General features: G+C 38.9%; 1 protein-coding gene across 1 annotated transcript in view; it reads left to right on the forward strand.

Annotated features, from left to right (window-relative positions):
* The window catches only part of STXBP5L (syntaxin binding protein 5L), a 93139-nt gene that overhangs the window by 46805 nt on the left and 18455 nt on the right, over positions 1-27879 (forward strand). The window contains exons 11-18 of the mRNA XM_058171227.1: positions 1325-1397; positions 3833-3980; positions 5716-5783; positions 9103-9143; positions 9949-10163; positions 11801-11967; positions 13990-14115; positions 27421-27572. Coding sequence (XP_058027210.1) covers positions 1325-1397; positions 3833-3980; positions 5716-5783; positions 9103-9143; positions 9949-10163; positions 11801-11967; positions 13990-14115; positions 27421-27572 — 990 coding nt within the window. The remainder of the gene's footprint in view (positions 1-1324; positions 1398-3832; positions 3981-5715; positions 5784-9102; positions 9144-9948; positions 10164-11800; positions 11968-13989; positions 14116-27420; positions 27573-27879) is intronic.

A 27879-nucleotide genomic window follows, 5' to 3' on the forward strand; every position in this document is an offset into this window, starting at 1 on the left:
TGGCTGGTAGGAGGCACACACGCATGTGGGGTGGAGCTGAGCTGGGTGACAGTTCACGTGCCCGCAGAGAGGGCTACATGTGCCACCTATGGCATGCGTGCCATAGGTTCGCCATCACGGTCCTATACTATAGAGTCCAGTATTTCTTCTAATTCATATTCTGGTTGTCCATCCATGATCACTGGTGATGGGGGCAATTGCTGGGATTGCAGGGTGTTAGGGGGCTTTTCTCTAAATAGCAACAAATGGTGAAAGACTGAATGCCCATTCATGGGGGTGGGGTTGCGAGTGAAAAACTACAGTGGTTGACTTGTTGGATAATCTTGAAGAACCTAACAAATTTTGTGTCTAGTTTATTTTATGGTCTTATTGAGACCAAAAACTTGGTAGAGAGCTAGAATTTGTCTCCTTCAGCTATCAGTAGCCTTTCCTGTCAATGGGCATCCACAGCTTTCTCATACAACTACTTTGCCTGTTCTCGCTGTTTCAATAGGATTTGTGCAGCAATTTCTTCTTATAAAAACCCATAGTTCCTGGGACAGAACTCTCCTCCTTAGGGTTCTCTGGTAAAGCTCTTGGGTGTGTTCCGTACAAATCTGGACCCATAAGAACTGGTCCAGAGATTGTTGTGCCTTGATTCTGGTGATTAGATTCTGGTGTGATTGAGTTGCCTTCAACATTTTGGATGATAGGTTCCATTTTACTTATCAAAAATGGAAAGATCTTAAAATATTGGTTGCCAGCAGGGGATAATAAATTTGAGAATATTCTGGTTTTCAGGACAATGTATTTGGTATCAATTTCTTTGAGGCAGGGTTGTGCAGTTATGGTCATAGCAGAACAAGATAAACTGAAGTAGCATGATAAATCTATCATTTAACTTTTTGCAGTCTTTTTAGCATTTTTCAGACTCTATTCTGTGTAAATTGATTATCATGCCTTTTCCATAAGAATATGCAAACAGAAGATTTACACATAACATACTCTGCAGTATGCTTGCTATAAATTGGAATAATCTTTCCATAACGGTTTGATAGGTTACATGGGAAAAATTATGTAGAAATATTATACTACTGCATGTTTATTGGAACAATATTTATACTTAATCTCACATGAGGAGATGCCAAACCTATCATCAGAATAACACGAATATCTGTTTCAGTGTTCCAGGAAAATATAATATAATCTATCAAACTTCTGGGTTTGGAAAATTCTTTATTAGGATTATATATAACTTCTGTGTTTGTTCAGAACAATGGTTATATGGTCCTTATTTAATAATTAATTCACTAATATTTGTGTTTATATTTTTCTTTGTATGTAGAAATTCAAGAACCCTATGCTGTTGTTGTACTATTAGAAAAAGATCTAATTGTTGTTGATCTGACTCAAAGCCAGTAAGTATAATTCCATATGGTGCTAACAATAATTCCTGGGAGAGAAGCATAGATTTGTTGTTGAGTTTGGAAATATAAACTAATATGAAAGACCAAAGCCAAACTCTTTTCAAAACTAACAACTTCACTATTCATTGATACTAGGATTAATATTTTAGATATTTTAGATATCTGTTTCTTTGTTAAACGTATCCTTCCAAAATTATTGATTCTAGTAAATTATCTAAAAAAGATTATAGTTTTAAAAGATGCTTCTCCATTCCCCTATTTTTCTGTATTCACTGATTTTAATCACCATGCCTTAGTTTTAAAAAAGCTATTTCAGAATCACCTGTTTCAAAGACTCACTAATGAAATCAGTGATCAATTTGCTTAAAACAAATACTTTGCGAAGCAAAACAATCAACAATGTCTCAACAATACAGTTCATATAATTGTATACTAAAATAAGATTGTGGAGTTTTTGGTGCTCTCTAAGTTTATTTGCTTGCAGATGTTTTGTTAGCAAAATAAGTAGCATATTTAGTGTTGTACTTGCAGGAAAATCTAGAAGTAAACAACCAAGCTCAGAGAGCACCAAGGACTCTACCATTCAAGCCTGAGCTATGTATATTCTCTTCTATTGGTACTAAAGTAAAACAAGAAGAGAAAAGTATCTACATTTTGCCATATTCAAACCCAATCAAAGATTATTCCTTTTTCTCTATGATAACTTGGTGACAAGGTCAAAAGTCTCATAATTTTTTTAGAGGAGGCAGTTTAGTGCATCAAGCAAGCATAAATATTCTAGAAAAAGGGCTTTATTCAAAATGCCTTTTCATCAAACATAATGGGAAGAAAAGTTATTGGGAATCTTTTCACATCTTCCTTTTGTATTTTTTCTTAGTACAAAGGAAAGGAAATGGAATCAATGCACAATACTATTTGATTAGTCCATCCAATCAAAGATCTAATCAAACATTGAGAGAAAGGGTTAACCAGCTGTGTGGTCTTCTTTCTCTCTCTACTTCACTGATTATTTATTTTTTGTTGCTTTTTTGCAATACATGAAGTAGCTCAGAGTTGTGTTTTTTATTAGATTCCACCATGGTTGAGGATATTTGGAAATGCTATTCATTAAAGCAGCCCACCTTTTCCCAGATCTTCATGTGAGACTGTAAAAAAAAAAGTGCCTGTTTTAAGGAGCTGCTGAAAAAAGCCAAGATACTTGACTTCACAGAGAGAGGAAATGCTTTCCAGATGACTTTTTAAATTGTATAGAGCCCTACACCTTAGATGAGGCTTGTCTGTACCATTTGCCACTTGTAAGTCAGTTTAATGTTCATCACCCTAACAAGTGAACATTAGGATCATAATTATACAGATGGTGATTTGTTTTACACTTTTTTTTCCTTGCCCATTTAATCTGAAGCAAATCTTTCCAGTTGTTGACAAGATTAAGTACAATGTCCTCTTTCTAAAACAATTCCCTTTAGACTAAAAAACCAGCATAGTCAAGGGCCTAATTTGTACCAAAGGGGTAAAGGTGTGTCTGGGCTATAATGTAGAATCTTGCTTGCTAATGAAGCATCTTATTGGAAAAACAAATACTGTGGAGCCCTTCTTCCTGACATTTCCATCTTCCAGGTGCCTGGAAATCCTTGAGTCAATCCTTGTGGCATTCTATCTCCAGCAATAGTTAAGCAGGTTGATTATCTTTCATTGAATGATGCCACAGCAAGAGATGAACTGATTTAATCTTACTCTGTTGTAAGATTCTTGTTGTAGAAGTGGCATCTGCAATCTAAAATGTCATATTTTAGATTTGAGTCCTTCGGGAGAAGGGCGGTATAGAAATTAAACTATAAATAAATAAACTATAAATATTCACTAACTCAGTGTGACAGTTGAGACAACTAAATAACTGAAGCACCCTTAAAAACCATGATTCTCTAAGAGTTGAAGAGAAAGGATTTGAGTCCCGTTTATCTGGTTAAGTTAGAAGAGCTATAAAAGCCTGGGATAAAATCCAGTAGAACTTGGGACATCCATCCTGGACTGTGTTTGGATGTTTATTGTTCCTTGGTGATTGCATTCTTCTTTATAATTGTTCTCAGTTATTGCTTTTCTACTATTATTGGTTTGCCCTTTGTTAAATTGTGTTATTCTTTTCATCTTCTTAGTAATAGAAGGAATGTAGGCTGCTCAGAGTCTCTCTGGTTTGGAGTGGTATATAAGCCTCAATAAAGAACATTTAAGTTTTTAGTATGTACTCATCTTTAATCTGATTGACATAAAAATAGTCTTAATTTTCATCTCACTGTCTACATTTGTGTCAAGAATTATTAAAAAATTGTGTGTGTGTGTATACTTAGTAATATGTTCCTTTTCAAATAATTAATGTTTAGGTACTTTTGTCTTTAAAGGGTATGCTAATACATGTTTTTCTCACTTAGTTTCCCCATTTTTGAAAATCCTTATCCCATGGATATTCACGATTCACCTGTTACCTGCACAGAATACTTTGCTGACTGCCCTCCGGATTTGATTCCTGTGCTATATTCTGTAGGTGCAAAACATAAAAAGCAAGGATATAGCAATAAGGTAAAGAATAAAAAAGGGAAAGTGTTATTGAAGCAGCACTAATTACTAGGATTTATGGTTATGCTTCATTGTTCTTTGCCTACAGTATTTATGATTTTGGTATTGGTACTGTGCCTTAACAGACTCTCATGTTGGGCCTGTCCTGTCTCCTTGTGCAGGTTCCTCCCCTCTCTCCCTCGCCTTCTCCCTCTGTCCCCATCCTTTGTTTCTGAGAAGCCCTTGCTCTTTCTCTAAGAGACAAGAACAGAAATAGAGATGGCAGCCAGAGGTGTCACTTCCAACTTCTTGTTACTCTTATTACAAGAGAATCAGGTTATTTATTCATCAGTCTAAACCCACAGCAGTTTAAAAATGTCAAATGTACTCAAAACCTTTGGTGGCTCAACAGACTAAGTCTGTCTGTTATTAACACAGCTGCTTGCAATTATTGCAAGTTCAAGTCCCACCAGGCCCAAGGTTGACTCAGCCTTCCATCCTTTATAAGGTAGGTAAAATGAGGACCCAGATTGTTGGGGGCAATAAAAGTTGACTTTGTATATAAATATACAAATGGATGAAGACTATTGCTTAATACATTGTAAGCCGCCCTGAGTCTTCAGAGAAGGGCGGGATATAAATTCAAAAAAACAACAACAACAAACCAAAAAAAACACACCAAATTTGCCTACCTTTGTCATATTTTATGTAGAAACAAATTATTGTTGATACCATAAACAGGAGGCAAGGATTTCTAATTTAGGGGTTGAATTTGATTCAAATAGGAAACAAGCAGCTGTGAATCATACAAAAATGAATCTGGCTGTTTTCTAAAAGACTGATTAGAGTCCAGACTAAATCTGTTGGTTGGAATACATCTCTGCATGTAGTTAAGGGTGTCGAGAGTTCTGAATTCTATCTGATATATATATATATATATATATATATATATATATATATAAATATATATATATATATATATATATATATATATATATATATACATACATACATACATACATACATACATATTTGTTTTCTGAGGTTTTCGCGGGTGTTTGTATGTAGATCTTTGGTTATTCGGTTTCTCCGCGTAAAATTGGAAGTGTCTTGGCGGCGTTTGACGAAGTCTCATTTGTCATCTTCAGGCTTCAGCTTCGTGCTTCCAGAAGCACGAAGCTGAAGCCTGAAGATGACGAATGAGACTTCGTCAAAACATCACCAAGACACTTCCAATTTTACGCGGGAGAAAACCCGAATAACCAAAGATCTACATATATCTATATCTATCTATCTATCTATCTATCTATCTATCTATCTATCTATCTATCTATCTATCTATCTATAAATAAAATATATATATACAATCACACAAGATGGAATTTCAGGTGTCTTAATATTGGATCAGATTCTGTAAGCTTGCAGAGTGAGGGCTAAACATGTATTTTTGCTTTAAATACAGTTGATTTCCTTAGATAAATTTTACTCTATTTTACTCATACACCCATGGGGGGGAACCACCATAGTTAAACAAAATATAAAACATAGCCTAATAATTAGCTATTAAGTGTTTTTCTTTTACCATGTAATACAAACAATAGTTTGTGAATATTACATTGTCATTGAACCTATAATGAAGTGCATAAACATGCTAATGAAGTGATAGATAGATAGATAGATAGATAGATAGATAGATAGATAGATAGATAGATAGATAGATAGATGATAAATAGATCAATAAATAATTTTCTTTTTTTAGGAGTGGCCTATCACTGGTGGAGTATGGAACCTAGGATCACAAACATATCCTGAGATTATTATTACAGGGTAAGGAAAGTCCTATTATAAGATACTGGCTGTTGCAAATAGTTGTAGGTTTGTTATTAGTTGCTTAAAATTTTACTCCATTTTTCTTTACCGTGTGGTGAATAACACCAAATATAAAAGTAAAAGTAAAAGAGTAAAAAAATTACTCCAGATCAAAAGGCATGATTGAAAAGTCCAGTTAATAATATCTAATTATTATACTAATATTTAAACAGCCAATTTCCAATTTGCCTTTGAAATATAAGTGATTTTCCAACAGAGAATTGGGTGACTTAGCTATTAATAGGATTGTTGTTCTCCTTAGTCTGTTGTAAGGAAAAACTGAGAGTGAAACTAGAAGTATATTCAAGAAAATACAAATCCATGTGATATAAGCTCAGAATTCTTCAAGCACCTAGAGGTGTGGTAGCAATGGAGAAAAATGTATATATTATATTTCTCCTTAGGATAAAATTCATTTTACAACATAATGTCCCTCATGGAATGTTTAGAACTTTAGATAACTTTCTATGACAATTTTTCAGAATTTGTTCTCTGCATCAGCTCTGATGTTCTCTCCATAATTTTATGAGAATTTTAAAGGTATCAATGTATGCTATGTCTACAGCATTTCACTGTTTGTCAAAAACAGACTGTGCCAGTGGAACAGTGAAATGCTGTAGACATAATATACTTGGACTTCAGTAAGGCACTTGACAAAATAGATCACAGCCTACTTCCTGGTAAGATAGAAAAAGCATTACCATCAGATGAATTTATAATTGGCTGACCAAATGCACTCAGCATGTAATCCTCAGTGAAACTATATCTACATGGAGGAAAGCATGCAGTGGGTTTAGTCTTGGGCCCAGTACTCTTCAACATCTTCATAAATGATTTAGCTGAGGGGATAGAAGGGGGAACTCCTCAAATTTGCAGAATACCAAGCCAGGGGAAATAGTCAACATTTTAGAAGATAGGCTCAGAGCTCTATCTCAAAAAATGTAATTCAGTGCTTAGAAAAGGAAGTTTTTACACTTAGGCAAGAACAACCAAATGCATAGGTATAGAATAGAAAGTACTTGGCTTAACAGAAGTAACTGTGAGAGGGATCTTGGAGTTCTAGTGGACAACCATTAGAGCCAGCGGTGTGTTGCAGCTGCCAAAAAAGCCAGTGCAGTTCTAAGCTGCATCAACAGAGGGATAGCATCAAGATCACATGAAGTGTCAGTACCTCTTGACACTGCTTTGGTAAGACCATACTTGGAATACTGCATCCAGCTTGGTCATCATAATACAAAAAAGATGTTGAGGCTCTAGAAAGAGAGCAGAGAGGAACAACAAAAATGATTACAGGTCTGGAGGCTAAAACATACAATGGACCGCTGCAGGAACTGTAACTGTAATCAGTGGAACGGCTTGCCCCAGAAGTTATGGGTGCTCCATCACTGGAGGGTTTTAAGGATAGCCATTTGTCTGGAATGGTGCAGAGTTTTCTGTCTGAGCAGGGGGTTGGACTAGAAGATCTCCAGAATTCTGTTGTTCTGTTACACTAATCCACTGAACTGTTTGAATTAATTTGTGCTATTCCTTTTGTATAAAGAAATATATCAGCATTTTCCAGTTAACAGGCATATAGTAGGTATAACTTTCACAGACACAATAAATAGGTCACATAGAAACTCCATGAGTAAATAATGTCCATATTTTGCACCTACAATTTTTCAACATTCTTACAGCATTTGTGACTTCCTTTTCATCATCCTTGCATGCAAGAATGATGTACCATGTTTTTCTGTCATCCCAAATCTCTTATTTTATATCACCCCATCAAATATCCTTTTTCATACTTGTTATTACTATATAATACTTTTACACTTCTCTGACACTTTATAATATAATTCTTACCTTTGTTTCAAGCAGCTTCCACATTCTCTTTTCTTTTAAGCTGATAGTCACTAAACAAGAACTAATTAAAGCTTGGATCTCCAAATGTAGCTATTCATTGTAACAAAATAAGATTCCTCCGGTGTTGTATTAATTCACAGCATTATACAATTTTATCACTATTAATTAATTATGCAGAATTATCACTTCACTGTAGCTCTAACATGGAACTATCATTAACCTATGGATTTCTACATCTACGCACACCAAAACATTCTATATGACATGAATTTATACCTTTTATGTACATTTATACTTTTTAATGTACATGTTAGCCCTTTTATTCATATTTCAACCTGCACTTTTTCTTCCCTGCATAGAATCATTTATTCCACTGCACGAAACTGCTAGAAACCTTCAGTCCAATATATTACATCCTTCTCATTTTTCTTAGTTTCATAAACCCAATCTATCACTTTTTAAAATTTGTATTCACCCTTTATTCCCTCTTACAGTCTAAATTATGTTTTCCATATGTCATGGTCATTACAATATTAGATGGGCCTATAGATATTGAATCCCATTCTCTAATGACTTTGATAAATTGAGGCTTTCACTTTACACCTTTTAGTAACATGTCTAACAGGTTACCCTCATGCCATTTTTTCAAGAACAGGAGACTTGCCTGTTTGAAATGAAGTCTTGGTTCTGAAGAAGAGGAAGGTAGCTTTGGAATGCTCTTTCTGGTTAAGTCTGTTTTTGTTAATAGAGGGGAAAAATCTGCTTGTGGGAGATACTCAACTCTATGCAGGGTTGTTGTTGTGGGGGGAAAAGAAAGAAGAAGGAGAATTCCTTATGTTTGACACTTTGAGTTTTTTTTAAAGTAACAAAGGCAGGATAAAAATATATTAATAAATAAATAAATATTGGCTTTCGGTAGGTTACAGCAAAAATCATTTGCAAAGACATGCATGCAACCAATGTTTGAAAAAGCCACTTGAGGACAAAATCCATTAAAGTAGCTGGAGCTTTCTTCACCCACCCACAACCTGGCTGCTCTTTATCATACTTCTATTTAATTTTAGTTAGTGTAAGAAATCTCTCTTCTACAGTACATTTCAGAAGAGTTATGCAGCCGCTTCTAGTATCTCTCATCCATCTTGTGAGAAACTACGGAGAAGATAAATGAACTGCATCCCCATTAATTAAATCCTGATACCCTTCATTCCTTAACAAAACTAGGACTTCCTTCATGATTCTGACAGGCAATGAAAGAAGAAAACTGCTGCTGAGAAGTTCAAGTGTCCCCAGTGACTAGAGATGGCAATTGAGATTTGTCACCTGTGTTCTTATATCACAGGAATTGAAACCAAGTTCAGTTTTGATAGAAGTATATGATGATTATAATGTTATTCTACCTTGTTTTAATTGGCCTTTACTATATTCTTTTAAGTCATGCAGATGGATCAGTAAAATTTTGGGATGCTTCTGCCAGTAAGTTTTTAAATTTATTTCTGCATTATAAATGCATGTTACATATTTGAAAAGGAGTGAATTGATTGCAGTTATTGAATCTGTTATTCAAAATACATGAAATTGGTACAGTGTAATGAATTCCTGACAAGTTTTAAAATATTATTTGAAAGAGAAAAATTGTAGCAGAGTGTGAATGAGTAGGAATGAATAAGAGTCAAAACGGTATGCCTGCAAAGAGACTAGAAATCTAACACTAGTTAGATTTCTAGTATGGTTTGGTCTTCATGTGATCTTTTTCTCTGATTCTGCAATTGATTATTAAGAGGCTTCCACTTCTGTGTAATTCTGTAGTCAAATGATTAATGAACAATTGAAATGATTGAAAGAAGACTGGAGTACGATACATATAATGTGGTCTGTTCTTCTATTTGAAGCAGGGTGCTGCACAAAGTGAAGCCCTTTGAGTCATAAAGAATCTCTTTCCCTTTCCCTGCTGCTCAATTCATCTGCTTCCCATCAGAAACAGATTGCTGATTAAATGCTACAATATAATATCTGAAAAATACAAGGGAAGGTTTAGTATTCTTCTGACAGTACAGGATGTTTAGCACTGAACTTTGTCATTCTCTTTTTAAGCTTTTTTTGGTTAGCACTAAATACCAGGGCTTTAGACTTTTTATAGTGTGCCTGTGCTTTCGATCAGAGGGCCCCAAATAGTAAGAATCCCAAAACAGTGAAGATAATAGATTGTAACAATACAATTTCTTTCCACTTTCCATTTTAACATCAGAGTAATATAATAGATCATTTCAATTTTTTCTAGTCACACTGCAAATGCTGTACAAGTTAAAAACTTCAAAAATATTTGAAAAACGGAAGTTGGAAGGCAAGCCATCAGCAGATATGATAGAAGATGATCCGTGTGCAATCCAGTTAATGTACTGGTGTCCTGAAAGTAGAATATTTTGCATAGCAGGTGTCTCTGCATATGTTATTATTTATAGATTCAGCAAACATGAAGTTAATACTGAAATATCGGTAAGTTTGTATGAGTGTTGCGTATACACTGATTTGCTTATATTAATATATCAAAAGTTTCCCTTTAATCAATGATAGGTACCAATAAACATGGATATGTTTGCCATGCAGTCATTACAGTTGAAAGTAACAAATTTGGATATGCAGCTAGCTATTATGGCTTTCTTATATATTTAAACATTCAAAGGAAGCTGTAATAATCATACTTTTGAGGGTGACTTGCGTGGGAAGACTGTCAAAACAGATTTGAACCAGCAGGTTATTTTGATGTTACAAAAATGATATTTTCCAACTACAAACTGAGTCTGTTAAAACAAAGCATTTTATTGAATGCTCCCATTCTGACAATCAGTTTTTATTCTTCTTTCTCTTGGAAGAACTGTGTAGTCCTTGGTGCTCTCTGAGCTTGGTGGTTTTCTTGTAGATGTTTTATTATCAAATTAAGTAGCATCATTACTGCTGATGCAGGCCTAGGAGAATATATGTGCAAGAAAACCACCAACCTCAGAGAGCACTAAGGATCCCACAATTCATCTCCAAGCTTCAAATATTCTCTTCTATTGGTCTCAGAAGAACTTCTAACCATTTTTCCTCTTCATAACTCATGGTTTTAAATCAAGAGAATTTGCAGTTTTGAATTTGTAGTTTATGAATTTTTTTAATCTCAATTACTTCTCAGTGGTCCTGTGGAGTTCCTCACAAACAGCTCCAGAAAAAGTTGGAGGTTTGACAGGCTATGCATTTCTCCACAGGGAAACCCAGCAATCCTTTAAATCAGCCCAAGTCTTAGTCCGCCATCTTGATCCCAACATAGCTAAAGGAAATAAATAAGTTTTAGAGTCTAAGCCCTTGAAAGGAAAAAGGATGCCTTGGATATCATAGCTCAAACTTTTAGTGATTTACTGAAACTTATTATTCATTTAAATGGTATATATTTTGTTTTTATTTTGGCTGTACACCGCCCTGAGTCCTTCGGGAGAAGGGCGGTATAAAAATTTAATAAAATAAAATAAATAAATAAAATTTAGAAAATTTATATAACCATGGACCAAAGAACCCCAAACTCGGAACCACCAGGGTTCAGTTTCAACCCATTGCTCCCTATCCAGCCCCTAACAGCCTCCAGGCACTGTGAGTGGGAGGCCGCAGCATCACTTAATTCACTACTTACATATGTTTGCAAAAATCTGCAAGTCTACGTTGCAGGTCTTCATTCCATGTCATCATAAGATAGATTAGGAAACAAATTCTGGGAAAGTATTTACTCTGCCTTAATGTCTAGGTTCCTATTGATCATAGAAATCTCTATAAGGAACTGGAATCACCTTCATGTTTAGATGAGAACAGAAAAATATATTCTCTGTTTCTGTTTCCAGGAATCTAGACCACTAAACTAATATGGTATAGTAGGAAGACACTTTAGGCCAGCTTCTTCCTCTGCTTTGTTTTTTAATTCTGCCTTACAATTGACAGTCATAATTTTGATGGATTCCTTCATACTTAGCCTGGTTTGGGAAGTTTGCAGTTTCCTGGCATGTAGCTGACATTCTGGAATACTGCGAAAGCAGATTGGCTTCACAATATTGAATCTCTTAACTATATTTCTAAATCTAATCTGAGTTTTAATTTTTAAAAAGTCTTTAGAGGTACAGCTCCAGAGTGAGATAGAAGATACCATTACTCCTGAAGCAGAAATTATGACTCCATTTGCCGATGCCTCTTCCGATTATTCATCTTTAAAAGACCTCTCAGGCAGTTGCAATACTCCATCTGAGCGAACAATGGATTGTAGTACATTGATCAGGTAAAGAACATAGACTGATTTAAATTGTTTTTTGTTCTCTGTTCTTTTTCAACATTTCTAACAAAATTTCTCTAACATTTATATATTTTCTGCTAAGATTGTGAAGTATCATGCATATTGATACCTCTCTATAAATAGTATCTCATGAATTATTTTCTGTTTTTGTACTAAGAAATTTTTACAGATAGTTCAAATAAGTGTAGTTGCTCACCATTGTACTATTTCTTTATTAAGAAAGACTGTAGAAATCATTCCTCTCATTTAAGACTGAACTCGGCTGATTTAGTAGCTACCAATAACCACGTACTGCAATAGATTCCTATCACATCTAGACTGGCACCCCCCTCCATATTTGTTACAGCTAAGTCCCTAAACCCATTGTTTGAAATTGCTGCCACATGAGGATCAAAGGTTCCCTTGTTATGTTGACAAGTGAATATCAGAGTAAAAGGTGTTTGAATGCTGAATGTCCCGAACGTAAAAGAATGCTTGAGTCTGGGGAGGAAAGAGGAAGGGCAAGCTGTGTTCTCCAAACCAGTCTTATTCCATCAGCCCTTCTTCCTCTTCCTAAGGAGACTTTGATGGCTTCTCACTTATGCTAGATTCTCACATACTGATGAAGCCCAGCGTCTCAATTTCTGAAGAAAAAATGCATGACCAGTTACTCTGGTTTGGAGCCCAAACTAGATTTCAGCACTGATGTTTTTCAGAATTACAGAATTCATGACATTCTGATTGCCAAATTAGTTAGACAAGGGTTAGATCAGTGGTAGTCAACCTGGTCCCTACTGCCCACTAGTGGGTGTTCCAGCTTTCATGGTGGGTGGGTCCGATACTGAAGAACTTTCCTTTTTTAAAAAATTTAATTGACTTTTAAAAAAAATTTCATAGCATTATTTAAAAACATTTTCATTAGGTTTTCATAAAATTCCCCGTGACAATTTAAATTTCTGAAAATATATTATTTGTATCGCCTGCGTATAAGTTTAGTTCACGTTACATAAGTGAAACTAAATGGCTCTATAGTGTGACCGCAAACAAAAGAGCCTCATCCCAGAATAGCTCGTGCATCTCCCCCCACATCACCCAGCTGTAACAGACAAGCAGAGCTGGTAGCCGGCGCCCCCCACAAACCTACTTTATAAATCACCATTACTGTGGAACCGGTGGGCGGTTAGAAAATTTTACTACTAACAGAGATACAAAAGTGGGCGGTAGGTATAAAAAGGTTGACTTCCCCTGCGTTAGATGATTATAGTTTAATTTTTAGCTGGCATATAAACTGCGTAGTTTTCAGTAGCACTGTTGGATACCATGGGGTTGGTTGTTGGCCAAATATCCTTTGATGTCCATATAAATAACATGAACAAGGTGGCCAAGAGGATACTTATAAAATATTCAGTATATAAAATGAGGAGAATAGCTAATCTTCTAATGCAGTGACTGAGTTTTATTGAGAAAAACTTTATCTGTATTTAGTGCCATACAGTTAAGCCACCATGAGCAGCATTAAATAATTATTCTAATTGCTACAAAGTGAAGAATGTCCTGCTCTTCAGTTCAATACCATGAAATGTGTCAGATGATGATAAAAAATAGGGAGATAGAAGAAGTTTAATCTTGCTTTGTTACACAATGGAAGGGTGAACTAGGTTTATTCCAATAGCTCTTTAACATTTCTAATCAGGGAGTTACTGGATGAAAAAGCATCACAAAATTTTAATTACCCTTGCTTCAAGGATCAAAAGAGACCTAATATGAAGAGATAACACTGATTTGTTTTACACAGAAGATACTATTGGAAACAATTGGGAACAGGCAAGCAGCTGAGAGGAAGAAAATGTCAATCAATACTATTTACACATTTATACACACTCAATAATTGTCACCTGCTCTTCTCTTTAGAAATTATACAGTAGTGTTTTGACTGTATTTTCTCGCAGCCAGTTTTCTTATCAGTGCAAGTGATTTCCAATTGGGTAATCAGATCATTTTGATAAATGTTTCTACTCTTCTTCTTAGTGTGAAGACTCATGCCGTAAGAATGCCCCCTGGTTATCAAGCAGAACTTGTTATTCAATTGATGTGTGTAGATGGTGAGGTTCCTCAACAAATAACCAGCCTAGCAGTGAATTCAGCCTATGGATTGTAAGTTTTTTATTTATTTATTTCATTTGTCATAACAGTATACAAACATCGATATAAAACAACAACATATCATATAAGAAAATATATATATATATATAAGGAAAAGAATGCAATAACTATGTTATTGCATATGAATTTTTCCGCCACATTTGACATTGGCGGCATCAGCGGGCGGAATTTCCAACAGCCCGAATTTTCATCAGCCCGAATTTCCATCAACCCGATTACCGGTCGTTCCACTGGCCTGGTTCCTGACTATGATCTGGCTCTTGGCTTTAGATTGTGATTTCCCAGCAGCAGCGCACTGGACCGCGATTTTCATCAGCGGCCCACGGGCAACCTGATCCCCGATGGCGTTCTTCTGCGAGGTTCGGCCTAATACTATCGATCTGCGGAAGTTCCCTTTTGTTATTTGGACCTGCTGGATTTTGACTGATCTTTCTGATCTTTGAGCCTTAATGGGTCTTGCGGCCATTTTGTGGCCCGGGGCAGCATTCCGGCCTGGTCTGGCCTGTTCCCCAGGCCGCAATTATCATCAGCGGCTGTAATGGTCGGGCCTGAATTTTGGCCGTGATAGTCATCAGCTGTTTCCCGGCCTGAACTCCTGGCCATGGCTTGACTCCTGGCCACAATTTTCATCTGCGGCACTTTTTGTGGCTTATCAGTGATATCAGTAGAGAGACGGCATTATCGATCCTTATGGCGTCGTTGTGGGCCGTACTGGCCTTTGATAAGTTAACAACATCAGCGACAACGACAATAACAACAACAACAAGAACAACGATATGATAGGGATGAAGCAGACGGTGGGGATGTTTATGACTAACTGTAATACTTATGCCGGCTAGGGATGGCCCTTTTTCTGCTGTTATTTTTAATTTTCCATGAAATATTCGCCTCTCGAACTCTTATGACTGCGAGGTTCCCCCGCCTCGCAGGAATGGCCCTCTGTATTATCGAGGGCCTGCCTTAATGAAGGGTCTTGGGATCCAGAGAGGTGGCATGCGTCGAAGAAGAACCTTTGGGGGTTTTTAAATAGGTTTTTAAAGAAGGGTTTTTTAAGGGGGGGAGGGAAGAGACGGGTGGGGGGAGAAACCCGTCGGGGAGGGAATGTCCAGTCCCAGCGCGCGCTCACGACGTCACTCTACCTGGTCCAAAGGCGGGGAGGGAGGGGGGTGTTCCTGGTGTAGAGGGTTGTTCCATCTGTACGGTAAGTGGGAGAGGCAGATACGGCGGAAGCGAGGGGCCGTATCGTTCTCTGGGAGCACGTGCTCGCTGTTTAAAAGCGTTCACGTGCTCCGGCCCCTCAGTCCTTACCCGTTCCCCGGATGGCCAAGACCCTCAGAACTTGGGCCTTTGGTTGATGTTGTGCAATGCCCGGTCCGTGGTCAACAAGCCCCACCTGATCTGCGACCTTATTCAGGGGGAGTCCGCGGACTTTATGGGCATTACGGAGACCTGGTTGGGCACGGAAGGGGGTGTACCCCTGGTTGAACTGTGCCCTCCGGGTTTCCGAGCATTCCATCAACCGAGGGCCCAAGGTAGGGGTGGAGGGGTGGCGGTTGTGATTAGGGAAAGTCTAGAGCCGAGGGAGTCCACTGTGCCTCAGATAGCCGGTTGTGAATCCCTCCTTGTGAAGTGGGGCCATAGGAATCAGATGGGTCTGTTGATCATGTACTTGGCTCCTTGCTGCGTGACTACAGCCCTACCCGAGTTGTTGGAGGTGCTTGCCGGAGTGGCGGTTGAGATCCCCAGACTCGTGGTCCTGGGGGATTTCAACTTACCATCGGCTGGCTTGTCATTGACGGCGGCCCGGGAGTTCCAGGCCTCCATGACGGCCTTGGACCTGATTCAAGTAACTGATGGCCCTACACACAATGGGGGAGGCACACTGGACCTGATTTATATCTCTGGACAGTGGTTAAATGATCTGGAATTAGGAGATTTAGTAACAGAACCAGTGTCATGGTCAGATCATTTTCTCCTTCGCCTGGACTTTCAGACAGCCGGCCACCACCGCAGGGAGACGGAACCAATACGTTGGTTTCGTCCCAGGTGCCTGGTGGATCCTGAGAGGTTCCTGACGGAGCTTGGGCCATTCCCTGAGGATCTGGCCCACGGCATGGCTGAAGAACTAGTTGCGGCCTGGGAACAGGCCGCGACTGGGGCTTTGGACCGTGTCGTGCCTTTGCGGCCTCTGACCCGGCGTAGATCTCAACCGGCCCCTTGGTTCTCTGAGGGACTGAGAGAGATGAAACGCCGGAGAAGACGCCTAGAGAGTACCTGGAGGTCCAGCTGTTCCGAAGCTGACCGGACACTAGTTAGGTCTTATTCTAAGACCTACCTAGTGGCACTGAGGGAGGCGAAACGTTCTTACGTTTCCACCCTCATTGCGTCGGCAGATAACCGCCCGGCCGCCCTGTTTCGGGTGACCCGCTCTCTCCTTCATCAGGAGGGGCAGGATGACCCCTTGCAGGGACGTGCCGAGGAGTTTAGTGGTTATCTATACGACAAAATCGTTCAGCTTCGGGATAGTTTGGACCAAAATTGCGATGATTCAAGTGAGAGGACGGAGACGCGTCTTGTTGAGATTGTTTGGGATGAGTTTGATCCTGTGGCTCTCGAGGACGTGGACAGGTTATTGGGGAGGTTACATGCCACCACATGTTTACTGGACCTGTGTCCCTCCTGGTTGGTGCTGGCCACACAGGAGGTGACACGAGGCTGGCTTCCGGGAATTATAAATGCTTCCTTGTTGGAAGGGGTTTTCCCCGCCGCCTTGAAAGAGGTGGTGGTGAGTCCCCTCCTCAAGAAGCCTTCCCTGGACCCAGCTATTTTGGGAAATTATCGTCCAGTCTCCAACCTTCGCTTTGTTGCGAAGGTTGTAGAGAGTGTGGTGGCATGGCAGCTACCCCAGTACCTGGATGAAGCTGTCTATCTAGACCCGTTCCAGTCCGGCTTCCGGTCCGGATATAGTACAGAGACAGCTTTGGTCGCGTTGGTGGATGACCTCTGGAGGGCCAGGGATAGGGGTTGTTCTTCTGCCCGGTCCTATTAGATCTCTCAGCGGCTTTTGATACCATCGACCATGGTATCCTGCTGCACCGGTTGGAGAGTTTGGGAGTGGGAGGCACCGTTTATCGGTGGTTCTCCTCCTATATCTCTGACCGGTCGCAGACGGTGTTGACGGGGGCAGAGATCGACCGCGAGGTGCCTCACTTGTGGGGTGCCACAGGGGTCGATTCTCTCGCCTCTCCTGTTCAACATCTATATGAAGCCGCTGGGCAAGGTCATCAGTGGCTTTGGGGTGAGATACCAACTATACGCTGACGACACGCAGCTGTACTTTTCCACCCCGGGCCACCCCAATGAAGCTGTCGAAGTGCTGTCCCGGTGCTTGGAAGCCATACAGGTCTGGATGGGGAGAAACAGGCTCAAGCTTAATCCCTCCAAGACGGAGTGGCTGTGGATGCTGGCACCCCGGTACAGCCAGCTGCAACCACAGCTGACTGTTGGGGGCGAGTCATTGGCCCCAATGGAAAGGGTGCGCAACTTGGGTGTTCTCCTGGATGGACGGCTGTCGTTTGAAGATCATTTGACGGCCGTCTCCAGGAGAGCTTTTTACCAGGTGCGCTTGGTTTACCAGTTGCACCCCTTCATTGACCGGGATGCCTTATGCACGGTCACTCACGCTCTTGTCACCTCTCGCTTAGATTATTGCAATGCTCTCTACATGGGGCTCCCCTTGAGGTGCACTCGGAGGCTTCAGTTAGTTCAGAATGCAGCTGCGTGGGTGATTGAGGGAGCCACACGTGGCTCCCATGTAACACCGCTCCTGCGCAGACTGCACTGGCTATCTGTGGTCTTTCGGGTGCACTTTAAGGTTCTGGTTACTACCTTTAAAGCGCTCCATGACTTAGGGCCCGGGTACTTACGGGACCGCCTGCTGTTACCTCATGCCTCCCACCGACCCGTACGCTCGCACAGAGAGGGACTTCTCAGGGTGCCGTCCGCCAAGCAATGTCAGCTGGCGGCCCCCAGGGGAAGATCCTTCTCTGTAGGGGCTCCTACCCTTTGGAACGAACTCCCCCCTGGCTTGCGTCAATTGCCTGACCTTCGGACCTTCCGCCGTGAGCTGAAAACACATTTATTTATTCAAGCGGGACTGGCTTAAATTTTTGGTTGAAGATTTTGGGATTTTGAGTAGAGACTATAGAGTCAGGTAATGAGTTCCAAGTGTTAACAACTCTGTTACAGAAGTCATATTTTCTGCAATCAAGTTTGAAGCAGTTGACATTAAGTTTGAATCTATTGTTTGCTCTTGTATTATTGCGATTGAAGCTGAAGTAGTCTTTTACAGGAAGGATATTGCAATAGATGATTCTGTGTGTTAAACACAGGTCATGTCGGAGTCGGTGAAGTTCTAAGTTTTCTAATCCCAGGATTTCAAGTCTGGTGGTATAAGGTATTTTGTTGTTTACGGAGGAGCGAAGAACTCTTCTAGTAAAATATTTCTGGACGCGTTCGATTGTATTAATATCAGAGATGTGGTATGGGTTCCAGACGGATGAGCTGTATTCAAGAATAGGTCTGGCAAATGTTTTGTATGCTCTGGTTAGTAATGTAGAGTTTTTGGAAAAGAAGCTGCATAAAATTAGGTTTACAACTCTTAGAGCCTTTTTTGCTATGTAATTGCAGTGGTCTTTGGCATTTAGGTCATTTGATATGAAAACTCCAAGATCTTTGACAAGGTGGGGATCGTCAGTAAGGTAATGTCCGTCAAGCTTGTACTTGTTGTTTGGGTTCTTTTTTCCAATATGTAAGACTGAGCATTTGCTGGTTGAGATTTGGAGTTGCCAAGTTTTGGACCAATCGGATACAAAGTCAAGGTCTTCTTGAAGGGTAGAAGTATTGTTAGTGATATTAAATAGTTTGACATTGTCAGCAAAGAGAATACAATAACTTGAGATAAGGTCACAGAGATCATTTATATATAATATGAAGAGCGTTGGTCCAAGAACACTACCTTGGGGAACGCCACTTTTGACAGGAACAGGATTTGATTGAGTGTTGCCAATTTTGACCACTTGTTATCTGTTTGACAGGAAGGCATTTATCCAATTGTGAAGAGGTCCTGAAATGCCGTAGGATTTTAGTTTTAGAAGAAGCTAATCATGTACTACTGAGTCAAAAGCTTTGCAGAAGTCTATGTAATTGCATCTATTGCTTTTCCTTGATCCAGGTTAGTAGTCCATATGTTTTTGCAGTGGAGAAGTTGTAAGTTACATGATAATTTTTTTCTGAAACCAAATTGTTTATTAGAGAGTAGGTTGTTTGTTTCAAGGTGGAGTGTAATGGATTGGTTTATGATAGATTCCATTACTTTGCATGAGACACAACATAGAGAGATAGGTCTGTAATTTTCAACTAGGCTGGGATCTCCTTTTTTGAAGATAGGTATGACTGTGGCTAGAGACCAGAGTTTGGGAAGGGAACTAGTCGTGAAAGCTTTATTAAAGATTATGCTTAGGAGTTCTGCTATATTAATTGAAAGTTTTTTTAAAAAGTATGCACATAGACCATCAGGTCCAATAGATAATGATGGTTTCAGGTTGCGAAGAGCTTTTTCAACATTATCTTCTGTGTTATCCTGTTATATCTTCATTTGAGTTTGATCAGTTTGGCTGGTTGGGAAGTGGAAAATCTGAGGCATCTTTTTTTATTTATTTATTTACATTTATATCCCGCCCTTCTCTGAAGATTCAGGGCGGCTTACAGTGTGTAAGGCAATAGTCTCATTCTATTTGTATATTTACAAAGTCAACTTATTGCTCCTCCAACAATCTGGGTCCTCATTTTACCTACCTTATAAAGGATTGAAGGCTGAGTCAACCTTGGGCCTGGTAGGATTCGAGCCTGCAGTAATTGCAGGCTGCTGTGTTTTAATAACAGGCTACCTTACAGCCTGAGCCACCAAGACCCATCTTTAGAATGGAGGTCTGCCTGGAACCAATAATAGAACCTAACTGTTATTCCTAATAGTTTTGTCTTTGTTTGAGAAAAATGGCAGAAAAGATGGGACCAAGATGCAGACCCCTATTACTCCGTATGTAAGATTCAAATGAAAGTACTATCAAAACAACCATTTGCAAAAAAAAAAGCCATAATAATCAACGATCTGGTTATTTTTGATACTATCTTAAACACAATTTTTGGATCCTCTTGGATGTTCTTGAGTTTTTCATGAAAGGTATCTGAAGCTGTCAAACCATGGAGGAAGAAACATTAGAGTTCTAAAAACTGTTACAGCCTGTGTAGTTCAAATCAAGGCATGGATTTCACTTATTTTTCCACTGGGATCAGCCATCATCATTATTTTTACCCCATCATGGATCAATACAAAATTTTGAGGCAATGATGACCTGGATTACTGAGAATCTCCACAGACATTCATAGATTATAGAATCATAAGGTTGGAAAGGACCTCACAAGTCTTCTAGTCCAGAGGTACCCAATCTCTGGTCAGTGGCCGGGGTCCATTGGGAACTGGGCCATGCAAGTGGCAGGTGAACATGCAACCGTGCAAAGCTCTATTTGCATAAGCAGCGGGCGCACACCTGAAACCATTCTCTCTCCCTGCCTGCTGCTGCTGCCAGTCCGCAGAGCTGGAAAAGTTAGGGACCAGTGTTCTAGTCCAACCCCATGCTTAAGGCTGGAGATCTTATACCATCCCAATCAAATGGTCTTGAAAAGTGTGAAAACTTTCTTGAAAACCTGCAGCGATGGCATACCCACAACTCTGGGGGCAAGCTATTCCTCTGATTAATTGTTTTCATTGACAGGAAATTTCTCAGTTCTAGGTTGGATCTCTCTTTAACAAGCTTCCACTTATTACTTCTTCTCTTGCCCTCTTGTGCTTTGGAGAATAAATTGACCTCCCTCTTCTCTGTGACAGTCCCTCAAGTCCTGGAAGACTGCTATCATGTGACCCTTATTTTAATTACTTTCATCACATTGATTATTAGAGGATTATTAAGGAAACAAACCTAAATAGCCTGCTGAGTTCAGTAGTTTTCCATTATGATACAGTATTTACTTATTTAAAAATGTCTCGCTATCTTTTACATACATTCGAGCATCTCCTAAATACGTTTGATCATGGTGACAGTATAGTTATCAAATGCTATTAAATGTCTGTATCGTAATGGCACCCAAAACAAAACTCAAGCATAATAATTCTAAATTATTTGGTTTATGTCTAGCAAACTATGGCAAATTACATGCAACAATAGGTGTATATATTAGTTCCTTAATTAATTAATTTGCTAGTTAATTACAATTATTTATGTATATATATGACTTCAGTGTGGTTATCAATAAGAATCTGCCATTTTTCATAAGAATTAGGGATTAAAGGTTATCCATTAGAATCTTGCACGAAAGCTGAGCAAGACTATTGTGGCTCTTTAAGGATTATATTATGTCATTATGGACTAAAATTCAGTTTATCAGAAACAACAACCCTCTTTTGCTTTCTGTCTCACACTGTCTCAGTGTACATACAGACAAGTGTTGTTAAGTGATGTGGTCATTAAGTGAATTGCAATCAATTGTACTAGCTTTTTTGCTGCATTTGTTAAGTGAATCAATCACTCAATCAATCAGAATAGATCTGGAAGGGACCTTGGAGTCCAGCCCCCTCCAATGATGAAGCACTCACAACTTCTGAAGACAAGCTGTTCCACTGGTTAATTGTCCTCACTGTTAGGAAGTTTCTCCTTAATTCCAGGTTGCTTCTCTCCTTGATTAGCAAGGTTGGCAAGGTTTTCCTGAAGGCCTCTGTAGCCGATAACAGAGCTCCGGATCAAATCAGCCTTAGTTATGTGTCCCTCTTTCCATCTTTTGTACTTGTCCTTTTTGTCTTTCAGTTTATCAGAAAGAACTTTATGCAACTATGCTGGTTTCTTCGTGGATTTTTTGCTTTTCATTTTCAGTGGTATTGTATTGGACTGGGCTTTTCTGATCATATTTTTCACTGTTTCCCATGCTTCTTGAGTTGTTTTCCCCTTTAGGATTTTTATCCATGAAATTTTGCTTAGCCGCTTTCTGAGTTTGTTAAAATCAGTAAGACACTGGTTGGGTTATAATCTATTGCTTGTGTTTGCATTTATTGAATTCCAGTATGACATGGTCACTCTTGCCCAAGGTTCCAGCAACTTCAATCCTTCTATCATTTCTTCTCTATTAGTAAGAATTAGGTACAGTATAGTTTTTCCTCTAGTTCCCTCCTCTACCTTTTGGATGACAAAGTTGTCAGCTAAGTTTGGTTAGGAATCTGTTCGATCTCCCAACTGCTGTAGAGTTTGTTTCCCAGTTGATATAAGAGTCTCCCATTAGTACTGTGGTATGTTTCCTACATGCATTTCTTAATTGATTAGCAAAAAGTTCATCTATTTTTTCTGCTTGGTTGGGTGGCCTATAGTATACTGTACACCTATAGCAACGTCATTTTTTCCTCTTTTATATTGACCCTTATATGGATTTTATGGATTCTACGAGGTTTATATGGATTCTATGAGGTTTTCATCCTTGGTTTTGTGTATTTCTGTAGAGATATTGTGATCTTTTATATATAATGCAACTCCACCTCCTCTTATGCTAGATCTGTTTCTTTTGAATAGTTTGTATCCTTCCATTAGTACATTGCAGTCATCAGTTTCATCTCACCAAGTTTCAGTAATGGTAACTATATCATATTTGCCTTCATATACTAATACTTCAAGTTCACCCTGTTTGTTCCCTAAAGTTTGAGTGCTAGTGTATAGGCATTTGAGTTCTTTATGGGCCTTGGGTAACTAGGACTTTCCTTTATTTCTATCATTCTCTACTTCATTATGTTTTTCTTATTTCTTATTTCTTTTTGGCTTGATTTTTTTAAAAAAAATTTTAGATGACTTTATGGGTTTGTAATTTTTATTAATTTTAAAGGGTTGATCGTATTTTAATATTTGGCCAAATTGAATAAGTTTTTTAATGTTTGTTTTTAATACTGTATGTGTTGTTGTATTTTATTCTGGCTGTAAACCGCCCTGAGTCCTTCGGGAGAAGGGCGGTATACAAATTAAATTATTATTATTATTATTATTATTATTATTATTATTATTATTATTATTATTATTATTATTATTATTATTATTATTATTATTATTTTACTCCCTTCCTCCTTATGTGATTGGTTATCTAGGGATTTTTCCTTGGAATTAGATTCTAAAGGTCATGAAGATTGTCCCCATCCCATTTTAGTTTAAAGCCCTTCTGATAAGATGAGCCAGTCATTTTCCAAATATATTGTTTCCAGTTCTTGTGAGGTGCAGTCTATCCCTTGGTAGCAGCCCTTCATCTAGGTAAGTCAGACCATGGTCTAGGAAGCCAAAGTTTTGTTGACAACACCAGTTTTTAAGTCAGTGGTTCATTTATAAAATCCTTTTTTGGAAGTATAGATTTTGGCCTTTTGTTGGAAGTATAGATGAAAACACCACTCCTAATTCTTTAACTTTCTTCCCTAGCTGTTCATAATATCTTATTATTGTTTTCAGATTCATTATTGTGTCATTGGTCCCCACATGTAGGAGAAGAAAGGGGTAGTAATCCACGAGATTGATTATTTTAGTAAGGTACTCAGTTACATCTTTGATTTTTGTGCCAGGAAAACTATGTAACTCTCTAGATTGCCTGCATGATCTGCAGACTACAGTTTCTGTTCCCCTAAGAATTGAGTCTCCTATCACCGATATTCGCCTTTTTTTTCCTAGGGAAGTCTGGGATATTTTTCTTCCTGTCGCAGGAATGCTGGGTTGCACCTCTTTTTTAGAAACTATTGATGAATGCTCTTTTGTGAGTATCTGTATATTTTCTTCCGGGGGAGGCTATGAAAGCGATTGTTCAGTTCCAGAGTGGCTTCATTAAAGTGGGCTAGAGTAGATAGTAGGGGCTTTGCTCTTGTAAGAGTGACGTGTTTCCATTTGTCTTGCTCTTTAGGTACATATGTAAGCTCATTTTTTTATGGAAGCGGTTTGTTCCCCATTGTGTTTGATTTGGGTGTATCGGTTTTCTTCTTTATGTTCATATATGGGGTCATCATTTTTTAAGAAGCTGTTTGCTCCCTGTTGTGTTTTATTTTAGTGTAGTCTTGTTTAGGTTGGGATTTCTCACTTTGCTCATTGAATTTCAGAGTGGCTAGGAGTTGCCTCTAGACCCTTTACTTTTCCTTCTAGTAAGTAGTTTACATTTGATACAGTGGTGAAATCCAAATTTTTTTACTACCGGTTCTGTAGGTGTGGCTTGGTGGGTGTGGCTTGGTGGGCATGGCAGGGGAAGGATACTGCAAACTCTCCATTCTCATCCCATTCCAGGGGGAAGGATATTGCAAAATCTCCATTCCCACCCCACTCTAGGGCCAGCCAGAGGTGGTATTTGCCAGTTCTCTGAACTAGTCAAAATTACTGCTACCGGTTCTCCAGAACCTGTCAGAACCTGCAGGATTTCACCCCTGATTTGATACATACGTAGTTTGGGTCTTCTGTGGGCATAAGCTGAAACATTTGGCACACTTTGCAAGTCACTATAATGTCAGTCTCTATTTCTATTATTTTTTTCTTTGTTTGCTAAAAAATTAAAAATTCCTAAACATTTCAATATTTGCCCTGTTGCGAAGTGTCAGTTTACAATAGTTTACAAGGTTCTACTCTCAAGTTGACCCTGCTTTCTTAATTGTTCTTGTCTTCTGGCAGCTCTGCGCATGCACACACTGGGAACGGGCTCCAGCTGTTCCTCTGCCTCGCTGCTGTCTATCTCCCCTCTGCTTCCAATGCAGAGCCCTCATCTGAGCTTTCCCCAGCCCCCAGGACTGACCCATGTTCCTCCCCAACCTCCTCACTGTCCAGCTCTGCTGCCAGCTTTGCTGGCTGCTGGCAGGCCACAACACCTTCTTGCCCTTCCGGTTGCCTGGCCACTGCCAGGGTTTTCAGGTACGATATCCTGATGTGGGCACACTCTGCTTACCTGGTCCACTGCACTGCTCTCAGCTGCTGCCATGCAGCTCTCAGCCATTGCTGTGGGCTCCACTGCCTCACCATCATCATCACATTTGTTATGGAAATTATGGGGTAATAAAGCAAATCCAGGTTTCCCCACTGACTTCGCTTGCGGGAAGATTGCAAATGTCAATCATATGATCCTGGGATGCTGCAACCATCATAAATGTGATCCAGCTGCATATTCTGCATATTCTGCAATGATCAAAAGTGCAAGGACTGATCATGTCATTTTTTTCCCCAGTGCCATTGTAACTTTGAATGATAGTTAAATGAATGGTTGTATATCAAGGATATTCTGTTTTCTCCATGCCCCTTTTTTGGAATGAACCATCCCTGAAGTTAAAGCAAGCCCGTTCCCAATTCCTTTTTGTGTAGAAGTCAGCACATTTTAGTATTCCAGGACTTTTAAAGCCTTCCCTTTGGCTTTTGTATTGTATTTTATATGTATAAGGATGTATATTGTACTTAATAAGCTACCTTAGCCATTAAGGAAATTGGTGAAATATAAAAATGGGATACAAGGATGGGATATTGCATACAACAAGAAGGTAATAATATCTAGTTCTTGACATTCACATATATATTGCCTTTCAATATGATATTAATACGGTGTTATAGAAAAAAATTGTTGTGTATTATGATTATCCTTCTATTAATCCTTCTTTGCTTGAGAGTATAACAATATTGTTGCCATGCATAGCAACAAGGAATCCTTCCTTGTTTGCTTTTCTGCCTGCCCGCCCATTAATGTAATTGTATGCTTTGGAATTGGAATACTTATTCCAATTATTATTTACATAATAATACTGCATATTTAAATTCCAGAAAGGCAATTTCTTATTGAATGTTAGGGAATGTACTAAAGGTAACAATTTCATCAATGTATTAATTATAAGAAGCCTTAGAAAGATGTCCTGAAAGAGAAACTCTTCAGATATCTGTTATGGATGCTTTAATTTACTCTGTTGGGTTTGCATTGGTGAATAGGGATGCTTACCTCGAGGGCATAATATTGAAGTGGGTGGTGCTATGGAGTTTACATATTGCTGGATTTTTCTTTCCTAAACTTCCTCTGAATTGCCACTATTACACATCATTGTGATATTTCTGTATTAGGCCGAAGAAATTTCCATCTTCTCTTAGCTATGGTACAGAAGAGGATAAATTGGCTCTCATATAAATGTGGAGGAATTAGGAAGATTCATTGTTCCTGAAAAACAGACATTCTCTTTCCTTGCTTTATGTCAGATGCTGCCCACTATTCCAAGGAGTCACTTTGAGATTGACTCATATAAACTCACGTGGCTGGAGCATCCAATATTTTATCTTTTTCCAAATTATCCTGTTTTCACCATCTGGTTATGACAAAATGCCTTATCTTTTCTGTGGCATTTTGATTGCTCTTGATATGTTGTTTTCCTTAATGAACCAGCAACTGTCCTTAGTTCTTTCTGGTTGTACAGAAAGCAGATCTGAAGGGTGGCCCATAATACCTTAAATAAAACCTCTCCTATCAAGAGGAGATTAGTAACTGCCTGAATAACCTGCTTGGAAAGGCATGTTTAAGCTTCCAACTTCTGAAGAGCTATAGGAGATTCTCCAGTAATGAAAAGATATAACCCAAAGAAACATGGATTTCTTTGGTTTACTTAGGACCAAATGTGGAAGAGGGAAGTCTCTCAGAGCCAAATTGTTCTCATTCCCATCCTTATAAGCATACTTACAAAAAAAGTGACCATATGTGCTAATGCCAAAATTTGACCATATCATTGACGAATGTCAGTGGTCTAGTCTTAGGCACTCAATATGACCTTCTACGGACTATATGACACCTTAGGCTATGAGTAGCCCATCCACTCACAGCTTAAGCCAGCTCTTCTTGACAAGCAGAGCTCCCTTTCCAGTATCTGTCATGAAAGCAAAGGTGAATGACCCATCATCTGATCTAATTCTTAAAATAATTTAATTCATTTGATTTAGATGCCATCTGACTCCAGATTTCTCTGGGGCTCATAGTCTAAGAACAATAAAAGACAATATGCGTGATAAAAAACAATCAATGAAGAAAAAATAAAAATTAAGAACAAGGATTACCTTATATGAATGTTTCTGTCAGCATTCCAGAAAACGTCTTTGTTTAAAACCTATTCCAGTTTTAGTACTTGGAAGAGATAACTTCAAAATATTTAAACCATATTTCTTTTCACAGAGTTGCATTTGGAAACTGCACTGGTCTGGTTGTCGTAGATTTTTTGCAGAAGACTAAACTGCTGAGCATAGGAAGCTTTGAGCTCTATGGATCGAGTGATCCCTATCAGCGCCAACCTCGTTCTCCTCGCAGAAGCAAGCAGTTTACTGCAGGTGGCAAATACAGTGAAAATTAATTTGAATAACATTTCATAGTCCCAATCCATTGAATTGTATCCAGTGATTGAATTACAGATAGCAAAAGGGCATTCATTGCCAGAATACAATTGTACTGTCAGTTTTGGAAGGCAATTTTCTTTTTGCTTCTTAAGTGCCACATATTTTAGCTGGGGAAGTTGGGAGCGGGTTGTTGTTGGAGCGGTAGACATTTATAACAACATTCCGTATTCAAGGACTTTTGCCTGCGTCTGATGTAGACTGCCTGAAGACTGTATCCAATTGAATGTGAAGAGTTGATTGG

This window comes from Ahaetulla prasina, chromosome 2 (genome assembly GCF_028640845.1).
Source record: "Ahaetulla prasina isolate Xishuangbanna chromosome 2, ASM2864084v1, whole genome shotgun sequence".
Lineage (NCBI taxonomy): Eukaryota > Metazoa > Chordata > Lepidosauria > Squamata > Colubridae > Ahaetulla > Ahaetulla prasina.